General features: G+C 33.8%; 2 protein-coding genes across 2 annotated transcripts; both read left to right on the top strand.

Annotated features, from left to right (window-relative positions):
- Window positions 1–9,927: 9,927 nt before the first annotated feature.
- On the top strand, window positions 9,928–15,697 carry LOC17891276 (tRNA uridine 5-carboxymethylaminomethyl modification enzyme MnmG). Its single transcript, XM_006296985.2, has 13 exons — window positions 9,928–10,186; window positions 10,277–10,407; window positions 10,492–10,583; window positions 10,998–11,111; window positions 11,335–11,665; window positions 11,916–12,095; window positions 12,774–12,854; window positions 13,192–13,410; window positions 13,553–13,695; window positions 14,269–14,435; window positions 14,718–14,941; window positions 15,030–15,122; window positions 15,200–15,697. Exons 1-13 carry the CDS (start codon window positions 9,985–9,987, stop codon window positions 15,392–15,394), a joined length of 2,172 nt encoding a protein of 723 aa, XP_006297047.2. The 5' UTR covers window positions 9,928–9,984; the 3' UTR covers window positions 15,395–15,697.
- A 1,711-nt stretch (window positions 15,698–17,408) lies between these two features.
- On the top strand, window positions 17,409–20,134 carry LOC17893644 (pentatricopeptide repeat-containing protein At2g13420, mitochondrial). Its single transcript, XM_006299476.2, has one exon. The coding sequence runs from the start codon at window positions 18,404–18,406 to the stop codon at window positions 19,922–19,924; it is 1,521 nt and encodes a 506-aa protein (XP_006299538.1). The 5' UTR covers window positions 17,409–18,403; the 3' UTR covers window positions 19,925–20,134.
- The last annotated feature ends 4,751 nt before the right edge of the window (window positions 20,135–24,885 follow it).

Genomic DNA, 24,885 nt, shown 5'->3' with positions numbered 1-24,885 from the left:
GATTGTCCACGGCCCAGAAAATAACGTCTTTCATCATCCTATTAGCTCTAACATGTTTATCTCCTTCCGGTATGAACGTGATTCCGGCGAGTAAGAACTGATCTCAAATCTTATTTTTTCACCATATGCCATATTTTGCACAACATCGCCACAACCCTTATTCACAAGAGCTGATTTGATGTTCTGATAAATCGAATCAGGATCTTTACCATCAGGGACTTGTCGACTTCCCAAAATACGCATGTGTGAGCTACAAAGGCTAAATTTTTGCTCATTGTTGTGAAGGAGATGGAGAGAAATTAGAGACTTTTGGTTTAGATATGTGGCAGCGTGACTGCGTGAGAATGAGAGGCTACAAGAAAACTCATTCACTATTAGGGTCATATAAGGGCATACTCAATGGGAGCATCTTAGAGGGTATCTTAAGGTAAGATTTCCTTAAGAAAACATCTTATGGAGCATTGAGGATGGCCTAAGATGTCTCCACCACCAAGCCCTGCGGTACAATCAGGAAAATTCCTAAAAAAATGAGGTAATTAATATTTGCCATATATTTTGACTTATTTAATATTTATCATAAAATACATGACTTATTTAATATTTAACAGAAAATAGATGACTTATTTAATATTTAATAACACGACTTATGTATTTTTTTGGCCAATACGAAAAAAGTTGGGAGTTTTTTTTGAATTTTTTTCCAAAAAAGATAACGACGTCGTCGTTACCCATACTCTTAACGACCTTTACAGCGAAGGTGGAAAATTAGAATAAAACTATAGTTTGTGCTTTGGCTTGTCAGAAAGAAGAGAAAATTCTCCAAAAATATGACTTATTTGATATTTGTCAGAAAAAATATTAGAACCTTTTATTATGCCAAAAAAATACGAAAACAAAGTTATAGTTGATAAAATACATGAACTTTCTGGATTTTCATGTTTCCCACATATTTGGTCATAATTTTCAACAAAGTTAACACAATTAACACAATCGTAAACATTATTTGCCCCTTTTTGTTTTTTTTTGAAAACATCTCTAATCATAATAAAAGCTTAACGATGATATAACATATAATAAAGAAAAAAATTAATATAATACGATAACATAATATCGAAAAAGAGAGAAATTGTTATGATTATGGCTACAACAAAACTGAAACAATTGTAGCAATATTTACGATTGTGTTAACTTCGTTGAAAATCGTGGCCATGATAAGTTTGATGATTTTTAATGAGGATGTTCCAAAAGTAACTCTATGTAATTTATGCTTATTTATACTATATAGAGAGGCTAGAGCCCTGTTCCCAACTTTTCAATTTAGTAGTTTATAAATTTGCAATCAACATCAAGTTTTGTTGACTATCTTTTTAAAAACATCAAATGTTATTGACGAAGCGAAGATAGACATGTCGTCATATCTGATAGCGGAACAACTAACACTCGTTTATTACGTTGTTAACTAATATGTTATTGACAAAATGACATCGTTTTGTCAAATTGAGAAAATGCCGTTTAAACCATGAACTTTCAAATTAACGCCATTTAAACCATAAACTTTTCTGAATGCCATTTAAAACATCAAGTTCTGTTGACGAGAGACACCAAATATTGTTGACGAAACAAAAATAGTCATTTCGTAAAATCTAATAAAAAATAGTATTTGTAAATAATTATAATGTTATGGTAAACTAACTGAAAAATATACAAGAAATTCTAATATTTGAAAAAATACAAGTATAAACTCCACTACTCAATTAATTTTGAGAATTTTTGAGCAATATTGTAACGCCCCGACTGCCATCTCTACAATAGGTCCCATGTTCACCACCAGCCCATGGGCCCACCTCTCTTAATGGCCCCACGTCCTCTCACTAGGCCTATGAGCCCATAAATATCCGACAGCCGATTTATTATTCAACCTCCTATATTTCGTTTTGACACCCCATTAATTAATTATAGCCTTTTTGTTTTGACACCCCATTAACTATAGCCCAGTATTTTTGTTCAGTTGTAATAAATACTAAAAAATCCACTACAAATAATATAATTAAAGTAGTCCATTAATAATAACTAAGCCTAATAACATATGTAATAACCTAAAGCCCAAGTAATTGACTAACCTAAATAATAACTTTAAGAGACGTCATCTTTGACAAAAAAAAACATAACTTGAAAACAACTTCTCCATCTGTATCTCCGATCATAAAAGAACTACCGAACATAGATCAAAACATTATTCATCTTCATCATGAGCAGTAACAAGAAGTCCAAAATTTTATTTATACTCTCTTCAATTTGCATATATTCTTAACCTGATTTAGCTGATTTAGCTAATCTATTTTAATTTTATCTTTGCAATTTGTGCCCAATTTTTTTTTTTTGTGCGCAAATTTTTTATTTAACCAAAATATGAATGCTCCTTAAAATTGTAGAAAGTCTTGGTTGTTCAATTCTATATACACAGTGCTTCGATTGTCCCTAATTTCTTGAATATTAATTCGCTACAACATTGTTAATGAATTCTGTATATTTGATTTATGTTCTTTATATTTATAGAACGAGGAACGTGAGAGCATCATCAATGCTACCATCTTAAACATATCTTAGGTAAATTAGAGAATAAAATTAAATCAAAATGTTAATTAAAATATAAGATACCGTATCTTATATAAGATACAAAAGAAGGTTTAAGAGGCTGTGACGTGGCAGTTTTTAAGTGGGTGTTGAAATAAATCACGTTTAAATTAATTGTGTTTTATGTTATTTATGAAATAAATTGTAACTCATATATGTTTTAAAATTTTTATTTTGCAATAATTATTAAGTGTTTAATAATTAGAATTGTTAATTTTTTTTAATTAATATTTTTTTTCTAAGATACCAAACTTAAGAACCTACCAATAATCCTACATAAAAAAAATACATATCTTAAACTCTACACTTTTAATATTAATTACTAAATTAATCCTAAAATACACTCATTAAATCCTACCATTGAGGATACGTGAGTCTGACTACGTGAGCCTAACTCCATTAGACAATTAATTTATTTTCATTTTCGTAATTTTTTAAATAACATTATAATTTTTTGTTATTTCACCTATAGAGAATTTTTTTTTAAAAAAAGAAAAGCTCCATCCTCATTTCATAATGGGACCCAACTGCTGGCGCTGCAGCGCCACTGCGCCAGCAGAGGTCCAACGGGGTGGGTTGTTACAGTTCTCTCAGGATCGTTGACCGAAAAGATAAGTGCACTTTCGTGACATAGGTGGCTAAATTAATTCATTTAAGCATTCCCGCAAATTGTGGTCTCAAAAATACCCCTTTTGAAGTATCTTTTTTCAAAAATATTCCTTTTATCTATCTAATTAACTTTTGAAAAGTGATATTTAAAAAGAGATATTTTTGAAATTCCATGGTTAATTTATTGTCACATATGTTAAAAAGAAAGTTATATTTTAAAAAAACACTCAAGATAATTTGATATAGAGAATTTTTGAGAAATACCCTTTTTGGTGTACCCCTTTTTAAAAACACCCCTTTATCTATTCATTTTCAAAAATACCATTATTTAAATATAAAAAAATTATAAAGTTTTATATAGTTTATAAGGTACTTTTATATAATAACTAATACTGGGAGATTCGATACAAATATTTTAAAATGTTTTAAATAATTTTAAATAGTTTTTATAAGTTTTATAAGGTTTTTAAAAGGGTTTATACGATTTTTATAAGGTTTTTATTGTAACAGCCCATCCCAGTGGGAACCCATACCACATGGCACACCCCGCCATATGGCAGATACAAGCGCTGCAGCGCATCGACCCTAACCTCTCTCCTGTGGGTCCAAACTGCGCAACCCACTGCTCGCAGCCTCCTGGCCCACCAGGTAGGTTATTGGTGCGCCTGGCGTTCCTCGAACCCATGTCCTCACCCTTTAACAACCTTCCCACCAGACAACCCAGATCCTCACCCTTTAACAACCTTCCCACCAGACAAGTTGTCACCAGGAACGCCAGGCGCACCAATAACCTACCTGGTGGGCCAGGAGGCTGCGAGCAGTGGACTGTGCAGTTTGGGCCCACAGAAGAGAGGTTAGGGTCGATGCGCTGCAGCGCTTGTAGCTGCCATATGGCGGAGTGTGCCATGTAGTAGGGGTTCCCACCGAGATGGGTTGTTACATTTATAAGGTTCTTATAATATATTTTTACGCTATTTATGAAAGGTATATAAAGTTTTATACACACATAAAGGTAATTGGTGTATATATTTATAAGCTTACACAAATATTTTGATAAATTTCAACATTTGTAGAGGTTTTTTTGATAAAGTTTGAAAAATGGTATTTTTAGAAAGAGGTATATGAATAGGGGTATTTTTGAAATTCCCTCTTTGATATATCTATTGCAAAGATTAAAGATAACTCATTAAACACAAACAAAATCAACTTGGAAAAGACAATGTAGCCTTACATATGTTAATATTGCTATATATAATAAATTATAATTTTAAAAAGGGTTGAAAAACACATTATCTATTTTTAGATTCTGTTTGAGAAATTGATACCAATAACCTTTTTATGATACCCTCTTTTAAAAATACCCTTTTTTTTGCCATTTTCATTTTTGCCCTCTCTTAAATTTTAATGGTCATTTTACCCCTAGTTGAAAGAATATTCTTTCCCAAAGGAAGAAATATTCCTTCCAAAACTTTTCTCCCCAAAAATTTCTCGCCTAAAACTTTCCCGCCAAAAAAATTTCCGAGAAAATTTTCCCGCCAAAAGAATTTCCGCACAAATTTTTCCGCGAAAAAAATGTTTTTACGAAATTTTCCCACCAAATTTTTTTAAAGGGTTTACAAGAATTTTTAAAGGGTATTTTAAAGGGTTTACAGGGGTTTTTAAAGGTATTTACAAGAGTGTTTAAATGGTTTTTAAGAGATTTGTAATGGTTTTTAAAGGGTTTTAGAAGCTTACAAAGGTTTTTGAATGATTTTTAAATGATATACAATGGTTTTTAAAAGTTGTTATAAGTTTATAACAGTTTTAAAAGGATTTACAAGAATTTTTAAAAGGTTTTAAAAACTTACAAGGATTTTTAAAGGTTTTTTAAAAGGATTTACAAGTGTTTTTAAAAGGATTTACAAGTGTTTTTAAAGACATACAAGGATTTAAAAATAGTTTTAAGGGATTTACAAGGGGGTTTAAAGGGTTTTAGAAGTTTACAGAGGGTTTTAGAAGTTTACAGAGGTTTTTAAAGGGTTTACAAAAGTTTTTAAAGGTATTACAAGTTCTTTAAAATGGTTTTTAAGGATTTACAAGGGTTTTTAAAGGGTTTTAAAAGTTTATAAAAGTTTTTATTAAATGATTTATCACGGCTATAAGGGGTTTAAAGGGATTTACAAGTGTTTATAAATGTTATAAAATGATTTACAATGGTTTTAAAAGGTTTACTCAAGTTTTGAAAGGTTTTGGATGACTTTTAAAAGATTTACAAGGTTTTTTAAAGGATTTTAAAAGAGATTTAAAAATATTTACAAGGTTTTTTAAAAGGTTTTTTTAAGGAATTACGGAAAAATTTTGGCGGGAAAATTTTAGTCGGAAATTTTTGGCGGGAAATTTTTTTTCGGAAAATTTTGGCAGGAAATTTTTTGGAAAGAATATTCATTTCTTTATCATGGGTTATAATAAAGGAAGGTAATTTAGTCATTTTGTAAATTGAAGAGGGTATTTTTGAAAATGGACACCTAGAGAGGATATTTGTAGAAAAGGGTATCATAAAAAGGTTAGTTGTGCAAATCCCCCATTTTGTTTCTTCATAAAACAAAAAAACATATTTTTCCAAATATATTTCAAAATCCTTTCATCTATTGTTTTTACCATCTTATAAGATGTTATCAGGTTTTGCGAAATGTTTATATTTGTTTTGTCAACAACATTTGATGTATAAAAATATAGTCAACAAAACTTGATGTTTTAAATGGTTTTAGAAAAAGTTCATGATTTAATTGACGTTTTTGGTTAAGATCATGAATTTAGATGACATTTTTCCAAAAGGGTTAAAAGATTATTTACAAATGAAAAATACTTGGGTTCACCCCTAGGGGTGAATCACTCTTGTTCACCCCCTTTTAATTAACCAATCAAAATACAACAATATGCCACGTCACTTTTTTTTTTTTTAACGCTTGACTTTTTATAGAAGAAACAAAATAATGTGCTGAAAAACAGAGAAAATTGAAAAACATAGTAAGAAAAGACAAGCAACGATCAAATCAATCCCGACCATACTTCTCCTGATTAATTCGGTTGTGAAGCCACGCCGGTCCACCAAGCGCGAGGTACGATGTCCATCTTCCATCCGCAGTCACACTCTTCGCGATATCCCTAGCTATCGAGTTTGCTTTCGGCAAAGACACCATGAATCTGATCTCCCCCATATCTTTAATAACACTAGCTATCTTCTCCAACAATGAACGATATTTAGGCCAAGACACAGGAGCTGCAAGTGCCGAGAGAGCTGCATTGCAATCGGACCAAACTTCACAATTAACAATATGAAGATCCTTGAGAGATTTAAGACACCACAAAATACAGCACAGTTTAGCCGCGATCCGATTTGACTTTGGGGTAAAAGCATCACGAGCATGAAACATAACATCTCCACTGTGATTACGCAAAAGCCAAGATCCGCCACAAAAAAACAGAGTCGTTAATCCAAGAACAATGAACATTACACTTCAGAACTCTTGTTGCAGGCTTGCACCATCGATGAGAAACAGAACTAGAACACAAACCAAGAGCACTACCCTCCGTGACTCTGGCCTGTTGAAGATACAGCCATTCTTCTGAAGATCTCAATGCATTTGCAAGTAAACAATGCTGGTTCTGCGGTTGATTAGAGAAAATAAGACCATTCCTTGCTTTCCAAATCTCCCAAAGAATCCAACGTATTGAAGACCTAAGTGGAGCAGGAAGATCCACTCTTTCCATTAACTGAAGAACAAGGCCAATATCCTCCACAGAATTCATTGAAAACCCGGTAGCTGGAATAGCTAAGAGAGTTTGTAACCAAACACGCTTAGCTAAGGAACAACCAAACAGCACATGTGCAATTGTTTCTTCTTCCACTTTGCAAATAGAACAAACATGAATCACTGATAAACCATGAGAGCGCATACACACTGCCACCGCTAAAGCACCAGATAAAGCTCTCCACAAAAACATTTTAATTTTGGGTTCTGTATGCAGAGACCAAACCTTCTCTTTTACCTTGTTAACTACAATGATATCATCCGGTAATTGGTCTAACATCTCTACCTCACGATTAAGAATCCAGTTCCCACTCTTAACTGAATACTTGCCATCTGCTGAGAAAGCCCAAATATAACCATCCGAGAGGTTAATGGCAGGAGGGAAAGAGCATATGCGATTAACATCACAAGGATAAAATAATTCATGTAATCGTTGAACATTCCAGTCACCGGACGAGGTTATGAGAGACGACACCTTTAGCCCAAGACCATAAAATTCTCTTTGTTGTACGGTCTCCTCAGAAAGTTATCAAAAACCCACTTATCAATCCATACCCTAGTAGATAAACCATCACCAATGGTCTTCATCACACCTTTCTCCAACAATTCTCGACCAAATATAATACTACGCCAAGCATAAGATGGTCGACGACCTAAACCAGCAACAAGAAAGTCTTTGTCTGCAAAATAGGCCGCTTTATAAACTCTAGCCAACAAAGATTGAGGAGAGTCCAGTAACCGCCAAGCTTGTTTTGCAAGAAGAGCTTGATTAAACCGTCCGATGTCTCTGAAACCCAAACCTCCTCTAGCTTTTGACCTACACACTTTCTCCCAAGCCACCCAATGCATCTTATTCTTTTCTTCAGTAGCATTCCACCAAAACCTCATCATAGCACTTGTTATCACCCGACATTGATGCTTTGTTAACCGAAAACAAGACATAGCGTACACGGGTAACGTCATTGCTACTGATTTGAGTAACACCTCTTTCCCTCCCAACGACAGCGTTTTCTCGTACCATCCAGTCAATCTTGATTTCAACCTATCGCTTAAAAAATTCAGAAGTTCACGTTTCGAACCACTAAAACATTTCGAAAGACCAAGGTATTTACCATCCCCTCCCTCTTGATGAATGCCCGAAAACAATCCCAACAAAAGTAAATCAAAATTAAAATAAATAAATAAATCAAATTATGGAAACAAAGAGGGCGATTGGTGATGACTTTTAAGGCTTTAAAATAGTTTTAAAGTCTTAACAGTAATTAATTTGCCAATCAACATTTTTTGGTTTTTTTTTTTTTTAAAGCATTAAAAGTCACTTCTTTTTTTTCCTTCTTTGTTTTTTCATTTTTCTTAAAGCGTCAAAAACCTGACTTTAAATTTAATCAATTAAAAAGATTTATTTTTCATATCCCCATTACATTTAAAACCTTTTCACAAGTTTATAAATATATTTTATATATTTCATTTTTATAAATTAATTACTCTCATTTGTTTCTTGTTCTTTTAAGATCCATTTCAATAATACTTTTATTTTATAAATTCATTTATGATATAATGTATATTTATTAGAAATATAAAATAATAATAATAAAAATAACATACATAACTTTAAAAGCTGTTCATTGCCAATCAGATTTTAACAGTAAAAGTTTCTACAGCCAAAGCATCTACAACCAAATTCTCTGCAGCCAAAATTTTAAAGTTATCTCTACAGCCAAAAGTAACAGTCGTTACCAATCGACCTCAAATTCTGTAGGATTTTTATTTAGGAAATATAGTTCGGTTTGGATTTATAAAATAGTGGTTAAGGATTAGATTTTGTAATTAAACAAAATTATATTTTGGTTTGGGTTGACAAATTAGTGGTTAGGATTTATATTTTGTAACTAAACGAATTTATATTTTGGTTTGGGTTGAAAAATTAATGGCTAGGGTTTAGATTTTGTAATCAAACAAAATTATATTTCGGTTTGGGTTAACAAAGTAGTGGTTAGTGTTTAGATTTTTAAATTAAAAAAAATATATTTCGATTTGGGTTGACAAAATAGTGGTTAGAGTTTATATTTTGTAATTAGATGAAATTATATTTTGATTTGGGTTTATAAAATAGTGGTTAGGGTTTATATTTTGTAATTAAACGAAATTATAGTTTGGTTTGGGTTTATAAAAAAGTGGTTAAGGTTATGTTTTATTTTTGATTTATTTTTTAAATATAATATGATATGACATATTGTTTTATTTTGATCAGTTAGTGGGGGTGAACCCAAGTATTACTATTTACAAATTACCATGGTTGATTTTTGGGAAAAATGCCATAAAAATCCTGGAGAGTACGATTTCGTTGATTTAAATCCCGAACTCTCCAACTGTTGATTTAAATCACAAACTTTATGTTGACTCTCTCTTTAATATGAAACTTTAGTTGACTTTGCCAATTTAGGCACATATTTAAAACGCCAAACGGAGCAATTAAACGAGGTTAGATGTCGTTAACGAAATCCGTCAAATATGAAATGAAACCGTTTTTAACATAACCCAAACACTTAATCGATTCAACTTTCTGTTAAGTGTTTTGGGGAAAAAGTTGAATCGATTAAGTGTTTGGGTTATGTTAAAAACGGTTTCATTTTGTATTTGACGGATTTCGTTAATAACATTCAAACCCGTTTAATTGTTCCGTTTGGCGATTTAACGATGTGCCTAAATTGGCAAAGTTAATTAAAGTTTCATATTAAAGAACGAGTAAACAGAAAGTCCAAGTTCGGGATTTAAACCAACGAAATCGTACTCTACAGGATTTTTATGGCATTTTTCCCGTTGATTTTTAATTTTACAACAATAAAAAACACAAACGTTTTTAAATTTTAACTCTAGACTTCAGAAACACCACAAACCCCTTTGGTCGAGTCTCGGACCACTCAAAAGTCACAACCACCTCCGCCTTGAGATGAGAGCCACCGCCACCACCACCGCCTCCGTCAGTCTTCGTCACCTCTGCGGCGGATTTCCTTGTACAGTCCCCTCTCGTTTCTTCTCCTCCTCCTTACCACTTCACTCTCCTCGTCTCTGCGTCTTCCTCCGCCGCAACTTCCGCCCTCGCCAACTCTTCCTTAACCGTACCTACGCTACAAGCTTCAGTTCCTCTTCAGGTTAACACCACCACACTCTCATCATCTCCAATTTTAGACGAACTTATCCAGATTTGTACATTTGCTTAGACGAGTAGTAGTAATCTGTAGGTGCTGATTCGACCTACGACGTTATTGTGGTTGGTGCGGGACATGCTGGGTGCGAAGCGGCGTTAGCCTCTGCTCGATTAGGTGCTAGTACTCTGCTTCTCACATTAAACCTCGATCGAATCGCTTGGCAGGTTCGGATTCTATGGTAATTGTGTGTACATACTTGTTAGAATTATACTTAGAAATTTATTAGAGTGATGTATTGTTATGTGAAGCCTTGTAATCCAGCAGTAGGTGGACCAGCAAAATCACAATTGGTACATGAAGTTGATGCACTTGGTGGTGATATTGGGAAAGTTGCTGATAGGTAATTGTATTTATGTTCTTATCTTAATGAAACTCTTGGTTTATGTAGTGATTGTGGGGTTTATACGCATATGCTTTATCTCGTCCTAGCTGAGGTTTAGGGATTAGCTTTAGAGGATTTGTTTAATTAGAAGAATTTATTTGACTTGTACCCGCCATAGCATGAGGATTCAGAGTTTTAAGGAGACCAAATTGAGCATTTATAACTCTGTCTCAGGGGAATATCTCTGATGTGGTTTCGGTCATCTTCTCAAGCAGCGACTAAGTCTCATTTCCTATACTACAGTCCCCTATTGTTTTATATAGTTTAGAAAAGAAAGAACATCCACCTTCATTCACTTTGTTAACTTATAGGTGAACAACTTATAATATGTGTTCAAATTTTTACCGCTGATGTTGGATTTTAACAGTGCAGATGCTATTTACAGAAGCGTATTCTAAATGTCTCAAGGGGACCTGCTGTAAGATCGTTACGTGCTCAGACCGACAAAAGGGAATATGCCATGGAGATGAAAAAGATAGTGGAAAGGTTAGCTGAAGTTTTACCTGTTGTTTACAGATCTTTTTTGGGGTCTCAAATTTGACTTTTGTGGTATGCTTTAGATATAATTCGCAAGCAGATATAAGATGCCAAAAATTTTGAACTTACTCATTACAAGTTATGGCAAGAACACAATCTTGAATTTCTTATTAACAATTGTTTATGATGTCTTCTAGTCTGGCTAATAACTGTAATGTTCTTGGTATGCCAGCACTGAAAATCTCTGTATTAGAGAGGCAATGGTAACAGATATCCTAGTTGGCAAGAATGACAACGTGGAAGGAGTGGCCACATTTTTCGGGATGAATTTTTATGCGCCTTCCGTTATTCTCACCACTGGAACCTTTATGAGTGGGAAAATTTGGGTCGGTAAAAAGTCTATGCCAGCTGGAAGAGCTGGCGAGTCAGCTTCACAAGGATTGACAGAGAATTTGCAAAAACTAGGATTTGAAACAGATCGCTTAAAGACTGGTACTCCAGCGCGTGTGGATCGCCGGACTATAGACTTTTCCAATTTGGAGGCTCAACATGGAGACGAAGAGGTATACAACTATAAAAGTAGCCTATCTAGGACCAACATTGCATGGTTACATGGGTTAAAGCATCTCAGTCGGCGAGTAGCCAGCACGCAAAAGTCTTATACACTTTCTTGACGAGATCAGTTTGACCAAATTCATTGGCTCCTTATAAATATTCTTCTCACCAATGGAACAATATTTTCATTTCTTTCTCTGGTATTTAACCAAAGGGATTCATATTTGAAGATGCTGAACATTAATTTTCTTTTCCCAGGTCAGCTGGTTTAGTTTCGACCCAGAGTTTCATATTGAGAGAGAGCAAATGTGCTGCTACCTTACTCGCACAACGAAGTTTACACACCAATTGATCCGGGAGAATCTGCATGAGACCCCTACTTATGGTGGATGGGTTGAAGCAAAAGGGCCTAGGTACTGCCCTTCCATTGAAGACAAGGTTAATTCTTTAGCTCTTTTCCTTTGTAGTATCTCTGTCTTGGACCAAGGGGAAGTTACATTGGACATGGTTCTTGATGCAATTGGTAATATTTGCGCATAGTGGAATCTAATATTGCACATCCATGGAAACCAAAATTTGCTACTCAAAAGTAATTCTAAGACTGGTTCCCGCTCCAACATGCAAACATATATTGATAAGTCTTTAGAAGGAGACGGCAGTTCAGCTGCTACATATTGGCTAGCAAAATAGCTAGAGCCTTAGATGGAATCATCAATCATGAGTGAAAATAGGGGTCTGGAACAGATCAGTGAGACTTTTGAGTGTTTGGTTGTTTTTTGAGGCCTTTTAGAAGGACATTGGGAGAGTTTTGGTTCTTTAGAACAAACCCATTGGTTCCTTGGATTTGTTTTTGGTTCAGTAAGTGTAAGTCAATTCTCAAGGAGTAATAAAGCAGTAATTGTTTCTGATTTCCTGCTAACTGCTCCTTTTTAGTTATTTTTTCATTTGAAAAGTCCTGGAGGTCCCCCCTATTCAATCCCTTAATTCAATCTTGCATTTGTTGTTTCTACAGTCTGCACAAAGAATGTGTTGAAATCTTTCTCTTAAACTGCTTTTGACTAACTTTATAAATTCTTTTTATGAATTTAATAGTCCTAAAATCTTATTTTCTTTCAGATTGTTAGGTTCAAAGACAAAGAGTCCCATCAAATATTCCTCGAACCAGAGGGCCGAGATGTTCCTGAGATCTATGTGCAGGTAATGCATACCTTAGTTATGATTTATCTAGTTGTTATCGTTGTAGTGAAGCCAAAGGATGAGAAAGAAACCTAGCTTGTCTCTGTTAGTATCTGCAATGTATGCTTGTCCAGTAATTTTTTTTTATATATAGTTAGAGAAAGCCTGAAGTTTGTTACTGCTCAGTATTTTAATGTGAGGGTTTTTAAGTAGAGTTTTCAAGACTAGAGCAAATATATCTTAGCTTGGTTCTAATTATTATGTCTTCTAAGGTGCGTATATATCTTCTTGTGAGTGTTTTGTTAGAGTGTAATATCTTTGGTATCACTATCTTTTTCATTGGTTGGTAATTTCATAGGGATTTTCAACTGGCCTGCCAGAGAATCTCCAGCTGCCGCTTCTAAGAAGCTTGCCAGGACTTGAAAATTGCTCCATGCTTAGGCCTGCATATGCTGTTGAGTATGATTATTTGCCAGCTCATCAGTGTTCTAGGTCCCTTATGACGAAGAAACTTGAAGGTCTTTTCTTCTCTGGTCAGATCAACGGCACTACTGGTTATGAAGAGGCTGCCGCACAGGTAACTGATCACACGAGATTTTAATTTCCTTAATGATGGACCTGGATTATATTAACAGGTTTACTGGGATGATATGGAATTAAAATTTTTAGACTTTATATACATATGGTGGATCCAACCTCTGTTATTTATTTCAAATTAGGGTATTATATCTGGAATCAATGCTGCTAGACACTCAGACGGTAAGAAACACATCGTTCTTGAGAGGGAAAGCAGTTACATAGGTACGTTAATTGATGATTTAGTCACAAAGGACCTCAGAGAGCCATACCGCATGTTAACAAGGTAAATACCATTTCATTATCTTGCTCAATCTAATTTCTCCTCCATTCTTTGTTTTCATGATCAATCCTCCACTCCACTTTCAAATTTATGGGTAGGCTAGAGATGAATCAGGAAATGTTATTTGAGGAAAACCAGAGACTGGAGAAAGAAAATAAGTCTTCTTAGTAACGGTTATTATGTGGCACCCATTTAATTATGCTTGATGGTGATGACAGTTGTGTTTTACATAACCAATATTTCTGCCTTAACTATGCTTCTCGTCTGGTGGAACCGAATAAGCAAAACCCTCTAGCTGGCATCTTTATATGTTTCTGAAGTTTGATTGATTAAACTTTTCTGATAACCTTTGCTGACACTCTATCGCTGTAGATAGTTTTCATTTAAACTTGATGTGATTTTGATTTTTTATTGTTACTGCTCAATGGCGTTGACTTTTTAGATTTCCTTGTTTACTTTCTGTTCACATGAATTATTATATGGCTACGTAATAGTTTATTACCACTAAAGTTCTAGTTCAGTATGTATGTTCAACAGTGCGGGATAGTCATATATGTTTTTTTTTTCCGATGACAGCCGCTCAGAACATCGTCTTCTTCTTCGATTCGATAATGCGGATAGTCGACTCACACCTCTAGGACGTGAACTTGGACTGATAGATGATAGAAGATGGAAGCTGTACCAAGAGAAGCAAGCAAGGATTTCAGAAGAGAAGAAGAGATTGAAAACTGTTAAGATTTCAGGTTGTCTATCTATTCTATTCCTCTCACCAGTGAAGTTTTATTTTTAGAACAATTTTATGCTGTTGATCCTTGCATCCATTTTAACACCGGATAGTTCTTTGTTAAACCTATGTTGAATGAGAGTATTTATGCAGAAGAAATGTGACAACTCCATAATTTTTTTGTACCTACTGTTATAACACAGAGCTCTCTGTCTCTGAGTATCTCTATTCAGCAAATGTACTAAGATTTGGAAAAACTGAATTTGTTGCATTGCATAAGTTGATGATGTGTGGCTTGCAGTTGCAGAAGGTGGTTTGGCTGCTGAAGTTTCTAACGTTTCTTCTCAGCCAGTCAAAGAATCTGCAACACTAGAGAGTCTTCTAAAGAAACCCCATATCCACTACAAGCTTCTTGAGAAGCATGGCTTCGGAAACAAAACATTATCTAGAATGGAGAAAGACTGTGTAGAGATCGATATAAAATATGAAGGATTCATTGTGCGTCAGCAAAACCAACTCCAGCAGGTATGTTCTGTCTGCTACATTGCTCCTTTAAATACTCCTTACATGCTTGGAGATAATGGACGTGAATAGAAAATTGAATCCTTAATAGATGGTCCACCAACAACATAGACGACTTCCAGCGGATTTGGATTACTTTTCGCTGACAACTCTATCTCATGAAGGGCGTGAAAAACTTTCAAAGGTGTGTTTAGTGTAGTTTTTAGTATAATGAATGTGATTTACCGTATCTTCTTATGATGTGAACGATTATAAATTCAGGTGAGACCAGAGACAATCGGGCAGGCAAGCAGAGTAGGCGGAGTCAGTCCTGCTGACATAACAGCTTTGCTCATAACACTTGAATCGAACCGAAGAAGAAGTCAAGAGGTGAAGAGAGGCAAAATATTAGAGCATGCTTTAGCAGAATCAAATCCACAGTGGGAAGAAGATAGAGAGCAGATTGTTAATGAGTGATCAAGAAGTCGTACAGGTTAGCATCAAAACCTTGACAATGATTTTTATCAACCGAGGTTCTCTCGGATGGCGAAAAAGTGGCTTTTCTTGCCAAAATTCTCAAGTCACCCTAAACAAAAGAGATATACTTTTTTTACTTTTGTGTAACCTCATCGCTGTTATTTTGTATGATTCTTTCTGTTTATACGGTTCAAACTCTTTAAACATTATCACTCTTCTTATTAAATAAACGAAAAAAGAGAAAGAACTTGTATGACGATTGTAAATGGAATGGATAAAGGAGATGGATTATTTTGAACGTTCCTTGATCCTCCATGTTTTTCATTACTACCTCGTTACTTTATTTATTTTTTACTTTCCTATCTCACACCTTACACAAACCCTTCTTCAGTCTCTAATGGGTTGAGCTAGGTCAAGGCATTTGGGTTTTTGGGTTGGGCCAGTTTGGATTACAAATTTGAAACCTTGTAAATATCCAATAAAATCGGGTTTCATTCGGTTTGGGTAAAATCCGACTCAAATACCTGAAATATATCTTAATTACCAAAAAAATCTTGCAATTTTACCATACTAATTCGGGAAAAGACCCAAAAAATACCTCATATATTTTTTAGATGTTTAATACTTCAAGTTTTAAAATTGGAATAAAACCTCAATGTTGTTGTTCTAAAAATACCTTATCTTTGAATTATTGATAAATTCGTACCTACAATTTAACATATGTTAACCGACATTACTGAACTATTTATTTGTGTTTAATAGATAACACTTAATACATATAGATCATTTCGTAAAGTTTGTTAACGGATGTTGATGTTAAGTATGAATCTACCAATAATTCAGAGATAAAATATATTTAGGAAAACAACATTTAAGTGATGTATTTTTATTCCAATTTAAAAACTTGAAGTATTAAACATCCAAATAAAAGATGAGGCATTTTTAATGTTTGATTGTTTTCCCTTACAAAATCACATATAAGTCCAAATTATAATATTTAACGACTGAAGGAATAAAGTAGTGACAACAATTCCAAATTTTAAACATAGAAATAGGTGTTTTTTATTTTTTGACAAAATTTATGTTTTTCGGTTTGAAATTTTGAATAAATCCTAATTGGTGTTTGTCCTAAGAGCAGCTCCAACAAGGGGTTCATAACAAAATAATTTTAAAAAAAAAATTTATATATACTAAAAACATAAGAGAGAGAAAGTAAAGAGACTCTAAAAATTCTATATTAAGAGACGTTTCTTACACTATTTGCCATCTAAAACACAGATGACTGATTCAATATTTTTAAAAAATTAAATTTTAATTGTAGATTATTATTTTGGGAAAAATGTCATAAAAATCCCGAACTTTCAAATTTGGGACGATTTAATCCTGAACTTTAAAGAATTCATTTTAATCATAAAGTTTTGTTGACTTTTCTGTAAAATAGCTAAGTTTTGTTGACTTCACTTATTTAAGCATGACATTTAATTTTTGTTAAAAACTTGAAGATGTGGTTAACTATCTGTGAGCTGCTTCTGTTTAGCATAAATGACCATGTTTCTTAGACGACAAAACGACGTTGGAAGTCGTTTTCTTCCTCCATGTGTCCGCGCTATGGCAACAATTGAACAAGAAGTAAAGAGAATTTGTGGATTTTTCTAGGGTTAGGGAGTTAGATTTCTGAATTATGAATCGATTTTGGGATTTAGTTTCTTCAGTTTGTTAAACGACGTCGTTTTGTGGTTTGAAACGGAAGCAACTCACGGATAGTTAACCCCGTCTTTGCAATTTTAAGAGAAACTAAACGTCGTATTTAAATCAGCTAAGTCAACAAAACTTAACTATTTTACGGAAAAGTCAACAAAACTTTGTGATTAAAATGACTTCTTTAAAATTCGGGATTAAATCGTCCCAAATTTGAAAGTTCGGGATTTTTATGACATTTTTTCCTTATTATTTTTGTTATTTTAAGAGACCAACTAAGCAGCGTTGGAGATGGTCTAAGACACCAAAACAAAAAACATTAAACCGGCCTAATTAATCTGGATCCCGAAAATTACTTAGCTTCTCTCTCTTAACTCTCTCGGATCTTTTAGAGAGAGAAAGCTTTGCTTTTCTTCTCTGATTATCATCAGAGATCTTATAATTATAACTATATATATGTTTGATATCTTTGGTGTTTTAGGTTTTCTGGTTTTGTCCAGATCTAGTTCCGATGTTTTGTCGGTTTAGTTTTCCGAATTTGTTTCGGTTCTAATCTTTTGTTAAAGCCTTCTGCTGGTTCTTAAAGTCAGCGTTTTCTTGCGAAGGAAGCGTTGAAATCAGGATGGTTTTGATAGATCTTTGTTGTGCTGTGCTTGAATCTTCGTCCAATTGACGGTAATTTCCTCACTCTTCCATGGATGGTTTGTATTGAGTGAAGGTTCTCTTTGGTCGTTTTGATTCAAGTTGATGCGGTTGAGGGAAGTGGATTAGATAGTTCTCTGAAGAATACTTCAATCCTTATCAATCGAGATTGAATTCCGGTGAACAAAGTTTAAAACTCAGTCAAAACCTCCAAAGATTATTAGCAGAAGGTGATTCGTACAAATTACAGGCTAGGTTCAATAGAAATCTGTGCAGAAGCTTTGGAGAACAGATCGGAAGCAAATATTTCAGTGATTGAAGCGCTCCGGTCGGTGGCTTTGCCATGGGAAGAACACAGATCTGTTCAGAAATTGCCACGTTGCTATACACGTGTTTTGTATTGTTCAATGTTTATATTTTGTATTGCAATTTGTGGCTTGTTGGGCCTAAATTTGTACTCGTACGTTTACCCCGTGTTGGGCTTTTAATATAAGAAGTCGAAAAAGAAAAAAAAAAAAAAAAAAAAAAAAAAAAAAACTGGAACCCAACTCAATTAACCCGACCCGAAACCATAATCTTAAATACCCGACCCAACTTCACTTCTCTCCACATCAAACAGTTCATGGCATAATCTGTAATTTTGTTAAAAACACAAACACAGTCGGAAAAATGCTACTGAAGCAACTCTCACCGCCGTTCCCACTCCGCCGCCGTATCTCCACCCTCTCCTCCTCCACATCCACTCTCAATCTCCCAAAACTCGAACCTTCCCCAGACGCCGAACTAATCTCACAAATGCTTATAACAAATCACAACCCATTCCATTTCATGGAATCATCTCTACAACTCAACGGCATCTCCCTATCTCCTAACCTAATCCACCAAACCCTCCTCCGTCTCCGTCACAATTCCAAAATTGCCCTCTCCTTCTTCCAATATCTACGCTCCTTACCCTCTCCTTCACCACCATCACCAACCTCCTTCAATCTCATCATCGATATCCTCGGCCGTGTTCGTCAATTCGACGTCGTTCGACAACTCATCGTCGAAATGGATCAAACCTCTCCAGAGACGTTTCTAATCTTAGTCAAACGGTTAATCGCCGCGGGGCTTACTCGTCAAGCGATTCGTGCTTTCGACGATGCGCCTTGTTTCCTCGAGAATCGTCGTTTCGGTGTTGTTGAATTCGGGTTTCTTCTCGATACGCTTTGTAAATACGGTCATACGAAGATGGCTGTTGGGGTTTTTAACGAAAGGAAAGAAGAGTTTGGGGTTGATGAGAAGGTTTATACAATTTTGATTGCTGGTTGGTGTAAACTTAGAAGGATTGATATGGCGGAGAAGTTTTTAGCGGAGATGATCGAGTCCGGGATCGAGCCAAATGTAGTTACGTATAATGTTTTGCTCAATGGGATTTGTAGAACAGCGAGTTTGCATCCAGAAGAAAGGTTTGAGAGGAATGTGAGGGATGCAGAGAAGGTGTTCGATGAAATGCGTCAAAGAGGGATTGAGCCTGATGTTACGAGTTTTTCGATCGTGCTTCATATGTATAGCCGAGCTCATAAGTCTGAGCTGACGTTGGATAAGTTGAAACTGATGAAGGCGAAAGGGATTAGTCCGACGATTGAAACATACACTTCGGTTGTTAAGTGTCTTTGTTCTTGTGGGAGGTTGGAGGAAGCGGAAGAGTTGCTTGAAACAATGGTGGGAACCGGGATAAGCCCGTCTTCTGCGACGTACAATTGTTTTTTCAAAGAATATAAAGGGAGAAAGGATGCTAATGGAGCAATGAATCTTTATAGGAAGATGAAGAATGGATTGTGTAAACCAAGTACGCAGACGTATAATGTATTGTTGGGAACGTTTATCAATTTGGGGAAGATGGAGACTGTTAAAGAGATATGGGATGATTTGAAAGGAAGTGAAACTGGTCCGGATTTGGATTCGTATACTTCGTTGATTCATGGGTTGTGTAGTAAGGAGAAATGGAAAGAGGCTTGTGGGTATTTTGTGGAGATGATAGAGAAGGGTTACTTGCCACAGAAGCTAACTTTTGAGACATTGTATAAAGGATTAATACAGTCTAATAAGTTGAGGACTTGGAGGATGTTGAAGAAGAAACTCGACGAGGAATCTATCACATTCGGGTCTGAGTTTCAGAGATACCCTTTTGAGCCTTACAAGAGATGAAGTAAAGTTAAGCAAACTGGCAATATAGGCCCGTTTTTTAAAAGAATTATTTGCATATACACCTACTTTTTGACAAAGTATTCACCATCACACCCACTTTCTACTATCTCTATACTTTATGTTAAGAAATTGACTATCGTATCCTTTATTATCTTTTCTCTGTCTTTAACTCTACTTTATCAAAACAACAAATTAATTTCTTTTTTCTTATATCTATCACTTTTTTCTCTCTCCTTATCAAACTCACCTTTTTCTTCTCTATCATCTTCGATTCTTCGTCAGCTCCAAATCTTAAAAGTAAATGCAAGTGAACCTCAAAACATATATCTAAGTTTTTGCTATATGCAATTTCTATGTTTACTATCAACTAGATTATTTGGGTATCTATATGGACATAATTGTATAGATGATAACTAACTAATAATTCAAGATCAACACATAAATACAATGGATACCTTTGTGAAATGACAATTCAGTATCAATAAAAAAAACCACTGTTTAGGATTTTGGGTCATGTTGTATCTTTTTGGAATGAGTCCACTATTCACATATGTGACCCATTGGTAATGATTAATTTTATACAATTTAGAGTTTCATGTTTAGGGTTTAGGATTTTTGGTTTTGAGTTTAGGGCTTGGGATTTATTGTTACAAATTTTTGAAAATGTGGATAGAGTCGGTTGTTCTTTAAAGTCTTTAGTGGGAAGGATTTATAGTTCAAGGTTTCGTATTTAGGGTTTTCATTTTAGGGTTAAGTGTTATTGTATTGGTTGTAGGGTTTAGATTTTAGTGTTTAGGGTTTATGATTTAGTGATTAGACATGGTGTGTACATGTTTTAACAATTGTAAAGCAAGTTCATACTTCGTTGATGCCTCTCCTTATAACTTTTTTCAATAATTTATTTACTTTCATTCTAAGTTTGTTTTCATCTTCCAATATTTTTTTGTTAGTTTAGAGGGCGATTGGTGATGACTTTTAAGAATTTAAAATGGTTTTAAAGCCTTAACAGTAATTCATTTGGCAATCAACATTTTTTGCTTTTATTTTTTTTAAAGCATTAAAAGTCACTTCTTTATTTTCCTTCTTTGTTTTCTCATTTTTCTCAAAGCGTGAAAAACCTGGCTTTAAATTTAATCAATTAAAAAGATTTATTTTTCATATCCCCATTACATTTAAAACCTTTTCACAAGTTTATAAATATATTTTATTTTTATAAATTAATTACTCTCATTTTTTCTTGTTCTTTTAAGATCCATTTCAATAATACTTTTATTTTATAAATTCATTTATAGTATAATTTATATTTATTATAAATATAAAATAATAATAATAAAAATAACATCCATAACTTTAAAAGTAGTGCATTACCAATCAGATTTTAACAATAAAAGTTTCTACAGCCAAAGCATCTACAACCAAATTCTCTGCAGCTAAAATTTTAAAGTTAAAGTCTCTACAGCCACAAGTAACAGTCGTTACCAATCGACCTCTTAATTTGCATATTCCATTGTTTTCGCTTTTCACCTAGACACATTGACCATATATATCCATGTGGTTACAATATTGTGGATATTCTTGGATGTTCATAAAAATGTTTGGATGTTAGAATGTAGTGTATGATTTATGGTTTTAGTTTTAGAGTAAAATTAATTTTGATACAGGTTAAGGTTTGAGTTTCATGGTTTATGTTTAGAGTTTTTGTTAGCTTAATGTGCATATTCCATTGTTTTATCTTTATTTAGAGTTTAGGGGTTAGGGTATACATTTTTAGGTTAGGGGTTAAGATGTTTGTTTGATACTTATTTATGACTTTTAACCAAACCACAAATTCTTTCATGAAATAGGTTTTAATATGTTCTAATATGACTAAACACAAATAAGTAATTATAAATGCAAATAGACTAAACATAAATGATACTGCAATTGATCATCCACTTTTCATCGAACATATGTTCACCTTCGAATGGATAGTGTATAATATAATAATCCATCGAAAATATAGCAATATGCATATTGAAATGTAAAGAAAAAAGATAATCACAACATATTGTATAAAAATAATTAGATAATTTTTTATAGTAACAACTTAAAATGACAACAATAAAAAAGTGAGAAAGAAGGAGAGAGAGAAAGCTTGGAAAAACCGATTAAAAAAAAACAAACTCAGCTTCCCTATGTTTCATTAACTATTACTTTAGGGTCAAAAATGTCAAAAATTATTTTCAATAGTATGAGAGTTAGACAGAAAGTACACCTATAGCTGAAAGTATGTTTTTTGGCAAACTTATGCCCACAAAGTAGGTATAAATGTAAATAACTCTTTTTAAAATTGTAATTGCAACATATGTGAAAATTTTTATTTTTATTATTTTATGTTTAATTTATAAAAAGAATTGAAAAAAATATCATATAAAGATAAAAAGAAATAATAAAGCTGAAAAATTATATTTAAAGCTTTATTGGAGAGATTTAAGGAAAAAGATAAATATTATTTACAATTTTTTAAAAATATATAATTAATGTCAATGGCACTCAAAAATTACTATCTTTAAGATGTGTTTTAGTACAAACAAATCTTGTTATCTCTCTACGACTTTTCTCCTCCTTCTCTCTTTGCTTAACTCGTCTACTCTAGGGTTTTCGTTGCCGGCGTTTGGCGTCCTTTAGCGCCGGTGCCGGTTGCCTCTTTAGTCTTATGTGTTTTTTGGGTCTTTGTTTTGCTGTCGTATAGGCTTAAGTTTGGGGAGATGTTGGTCTTGTTTGAACAGGATTTTTGAGTAGTTTGTGCGGATGAGTGGCCATATCTGTTTAGTTTGGTAGTTTCAGCATAGAGAGTGATTCCATATCTGTTTGATCTGTGGTGTGATATGTGTAAACAAGCCTTTTTGATTCTCACCCTAGATTTGTTAGTTGCTATTGTGCCTATTGTCGTCCTTATGCCGTCGGTCGAGTTTGGTCGTGAGCTCCTGTCATTCCAGCTCTTGGCATGTGCTTACTCGCTATCCTCTCATATTTGCCAATGGTTCCTTGTTATCTTGATCCCTTTCCTACCATAAGCTTCGTCTTCTCTGATGTTGGGCTTAGTTTCATTAGTTTGCAGGTGATCTCTCTTCTTGGTCTTAGTTGTTGTTGGTCGTTGTGGGTGTTAGATTTCTCGTGTCATCGTTCTTGGTTTGAGGGTAGTGTGAATCGAGGGGTTAGACATCTCTCCTTGTCTTTGCTTTCGAGATCTGTTGAGGTCTGTTAATGGTGTTCTTGGTGTTCTTTTCGCTGATGTCATATCCAGAAGCGAAGCGTATTTGTTGTCCACCTATGAGTCTTGCTTGGCGGGTCTTGAAGTCTTGGTTTCTGGGTTTAAGAGTTTGGCTGGAAAAAGTTTGTCAAATTTTTTTGACGAGAATGTTTTTTTGTGGGAAAAAGTTTAGCGGGAAGAATTCAATTTTTCATTTTGTTGACTTAATTAATTTTCAAGTAGGGGTAAAATGATCATTAAAATTTAAGAGAGGACAAAAATGAAAATGGCTAAAAAGAGGGTATTTTAAAAAATAGTATCATAGAAAGGGCATTAGTAAAAATTTCTCTTATTTTTTTAGAATGAGTAAACTCATGGATAATATAATTTTTGGAAAAGATGTTTTGGTCTTTAGATTTGACCTATTGTAAAATTTGGTTTTGGTAAATTAGTTATATATAATTATGTTGACTAATATTAATTATTAAAACGTGTTTCATTGATCTGATACAAAGAACGAGCTGTGGTATTACATGGTGGGGAAGGCGTCAAAGATTGTGTAATTCCAAACCGATTGACTGCGTTTATTAACGACATGTTGTTCGAAGTGGCTGCGGGATTATTCAACGCTAAGCAAGCTTTTGGAAACAATGATATTTTGATCAACTCTTTTGGCCAACCTATTCTTAATGATGAAAATGGTGTTACTTTTCAATCTCTCCAAAATGGTGCTGTTTTATTATCTTGTGAGTTTCTTTTCTTTCTAAGAAATTAAAGAAAATTTCCAATGGTTTTAAAACTTTTATTTTTGTTAGGATTGCTAAAACAGTTTGTTTTCTGGTTTGCTGATTTAGAAGATAACGAGTGTTATCGTGCTATGGATAGATATATTAATATAATAAAGTATTGATGTATTTTAGTTATTAATTACATTCATTTCTTGTTTCTTATTTTTAAAATTTATGAAAATTTACAGAACCTTAACATTTTCAAGATTTTAAAAAATAAAATTGAAAGTATGTTATAGCTTCACTAAAATTTGTTCCCAATGTATCTTTTTCCCCTATTCGCGTGTATAGTAGTTTATTGAGACGAGATAACCAAAACCAAAAGAACAGAGAAAATTGAATATTAGTACACATGCTTTTTGTGTAAATACTAATATTTTCATTTTGATGTAAATTCTTATGAGTTATTTACACTAAAACATACTTTTGTCAAAGTAATGGCAAGAAAACACACTTTTGAGAGTAGGTATACTTTTCCTCTTGTTGTGGTATTTGGTGTCATTTTTTTGTGATGAGAATGCTCCATGTTGGATTCTATGTGCATTATTGTATTTTGAAAGAAGACATACTATTTAGAGTAATTAGAACATAAACTTACTTTCTTATAAAGTAATATCACTTACACCCACTTTTTGCTACCCACATATTTTTACTATGTGAAAAGACCAAACACTCCTTACCAAATCTCTTCCTCTTTTACCTTTGTATCTCTAATATTTTCTCTTTCCTTCTCTCACTTTATCATCATACAAAACTATTTAGATTCGCATATTTTTCTTTCTCGCCCTTTACCAAATTCACATCTATCTTCCCCATTCTCTTCATTTTCTTTCATCTTACACACATTCATTTTTCTATCTTTTTCTCCATCCTCTCTTTATCTCTGGACATAATTTCGTGAACAATGTTTTTCACACGTTGATAGGTTTAATTTTGATTTA

Source organism: Capsella rubella, unplaced genomic scaffold (assembly GCF_000375325.1).
Source record: "Capsella rubella cultivar Monte Gargano unplaced genomic scaffold, Caprub1_0 scaffold_3, whole genome shotgun sequence".
NCBI classification, from domain to species: Eukaryota; Viridiplantae; Streptophyta; class Magnoliopsida; order Brassicales; family Brassicaceae; genus Capsella; species Capsella rubella.
The sequence above is the reverse complement of the archived record's forward strand: the minus strand, read 5'-3'. Positions and strand labels throughout refer to the sequence as shown.

What these genes read in the sequence shown, in the direction of transcription:
- LOC17891276 (XM_006296985.2), top strand. Translation starts at nt 9,985, where the DNA reads ATGAGAGCCACCGCCACCACCACCGCCTCCGTCAGTCTTCGTCACCTC. An exon ending in AAGCTTCAGTTCCTCTTCAG is followed by an intron (nt 10,187 to 10,276) that starts GTTAACACCACC and finishes AGTAATCTGTAG; the next exon opens with GTGCTGATTCGACCTACGAC. An exon ending in GAAAACTGTTAAGATTTCAG is followed by an intron (nt 14,436 to 14,717) that starts GTTGTCTATCTA and finishes TGTGGCTTGCAG; the next exon opens with TTGCAGAAGGTGGTTTGGCT.
- LOC17893644 (XM_006299476.2), top strand. Translation starts at nt 18,404, where the DNA reads ATGCTACTGAAGCAACTCTCACCGCCGTTCCCACTCCGCCGCCGTATC.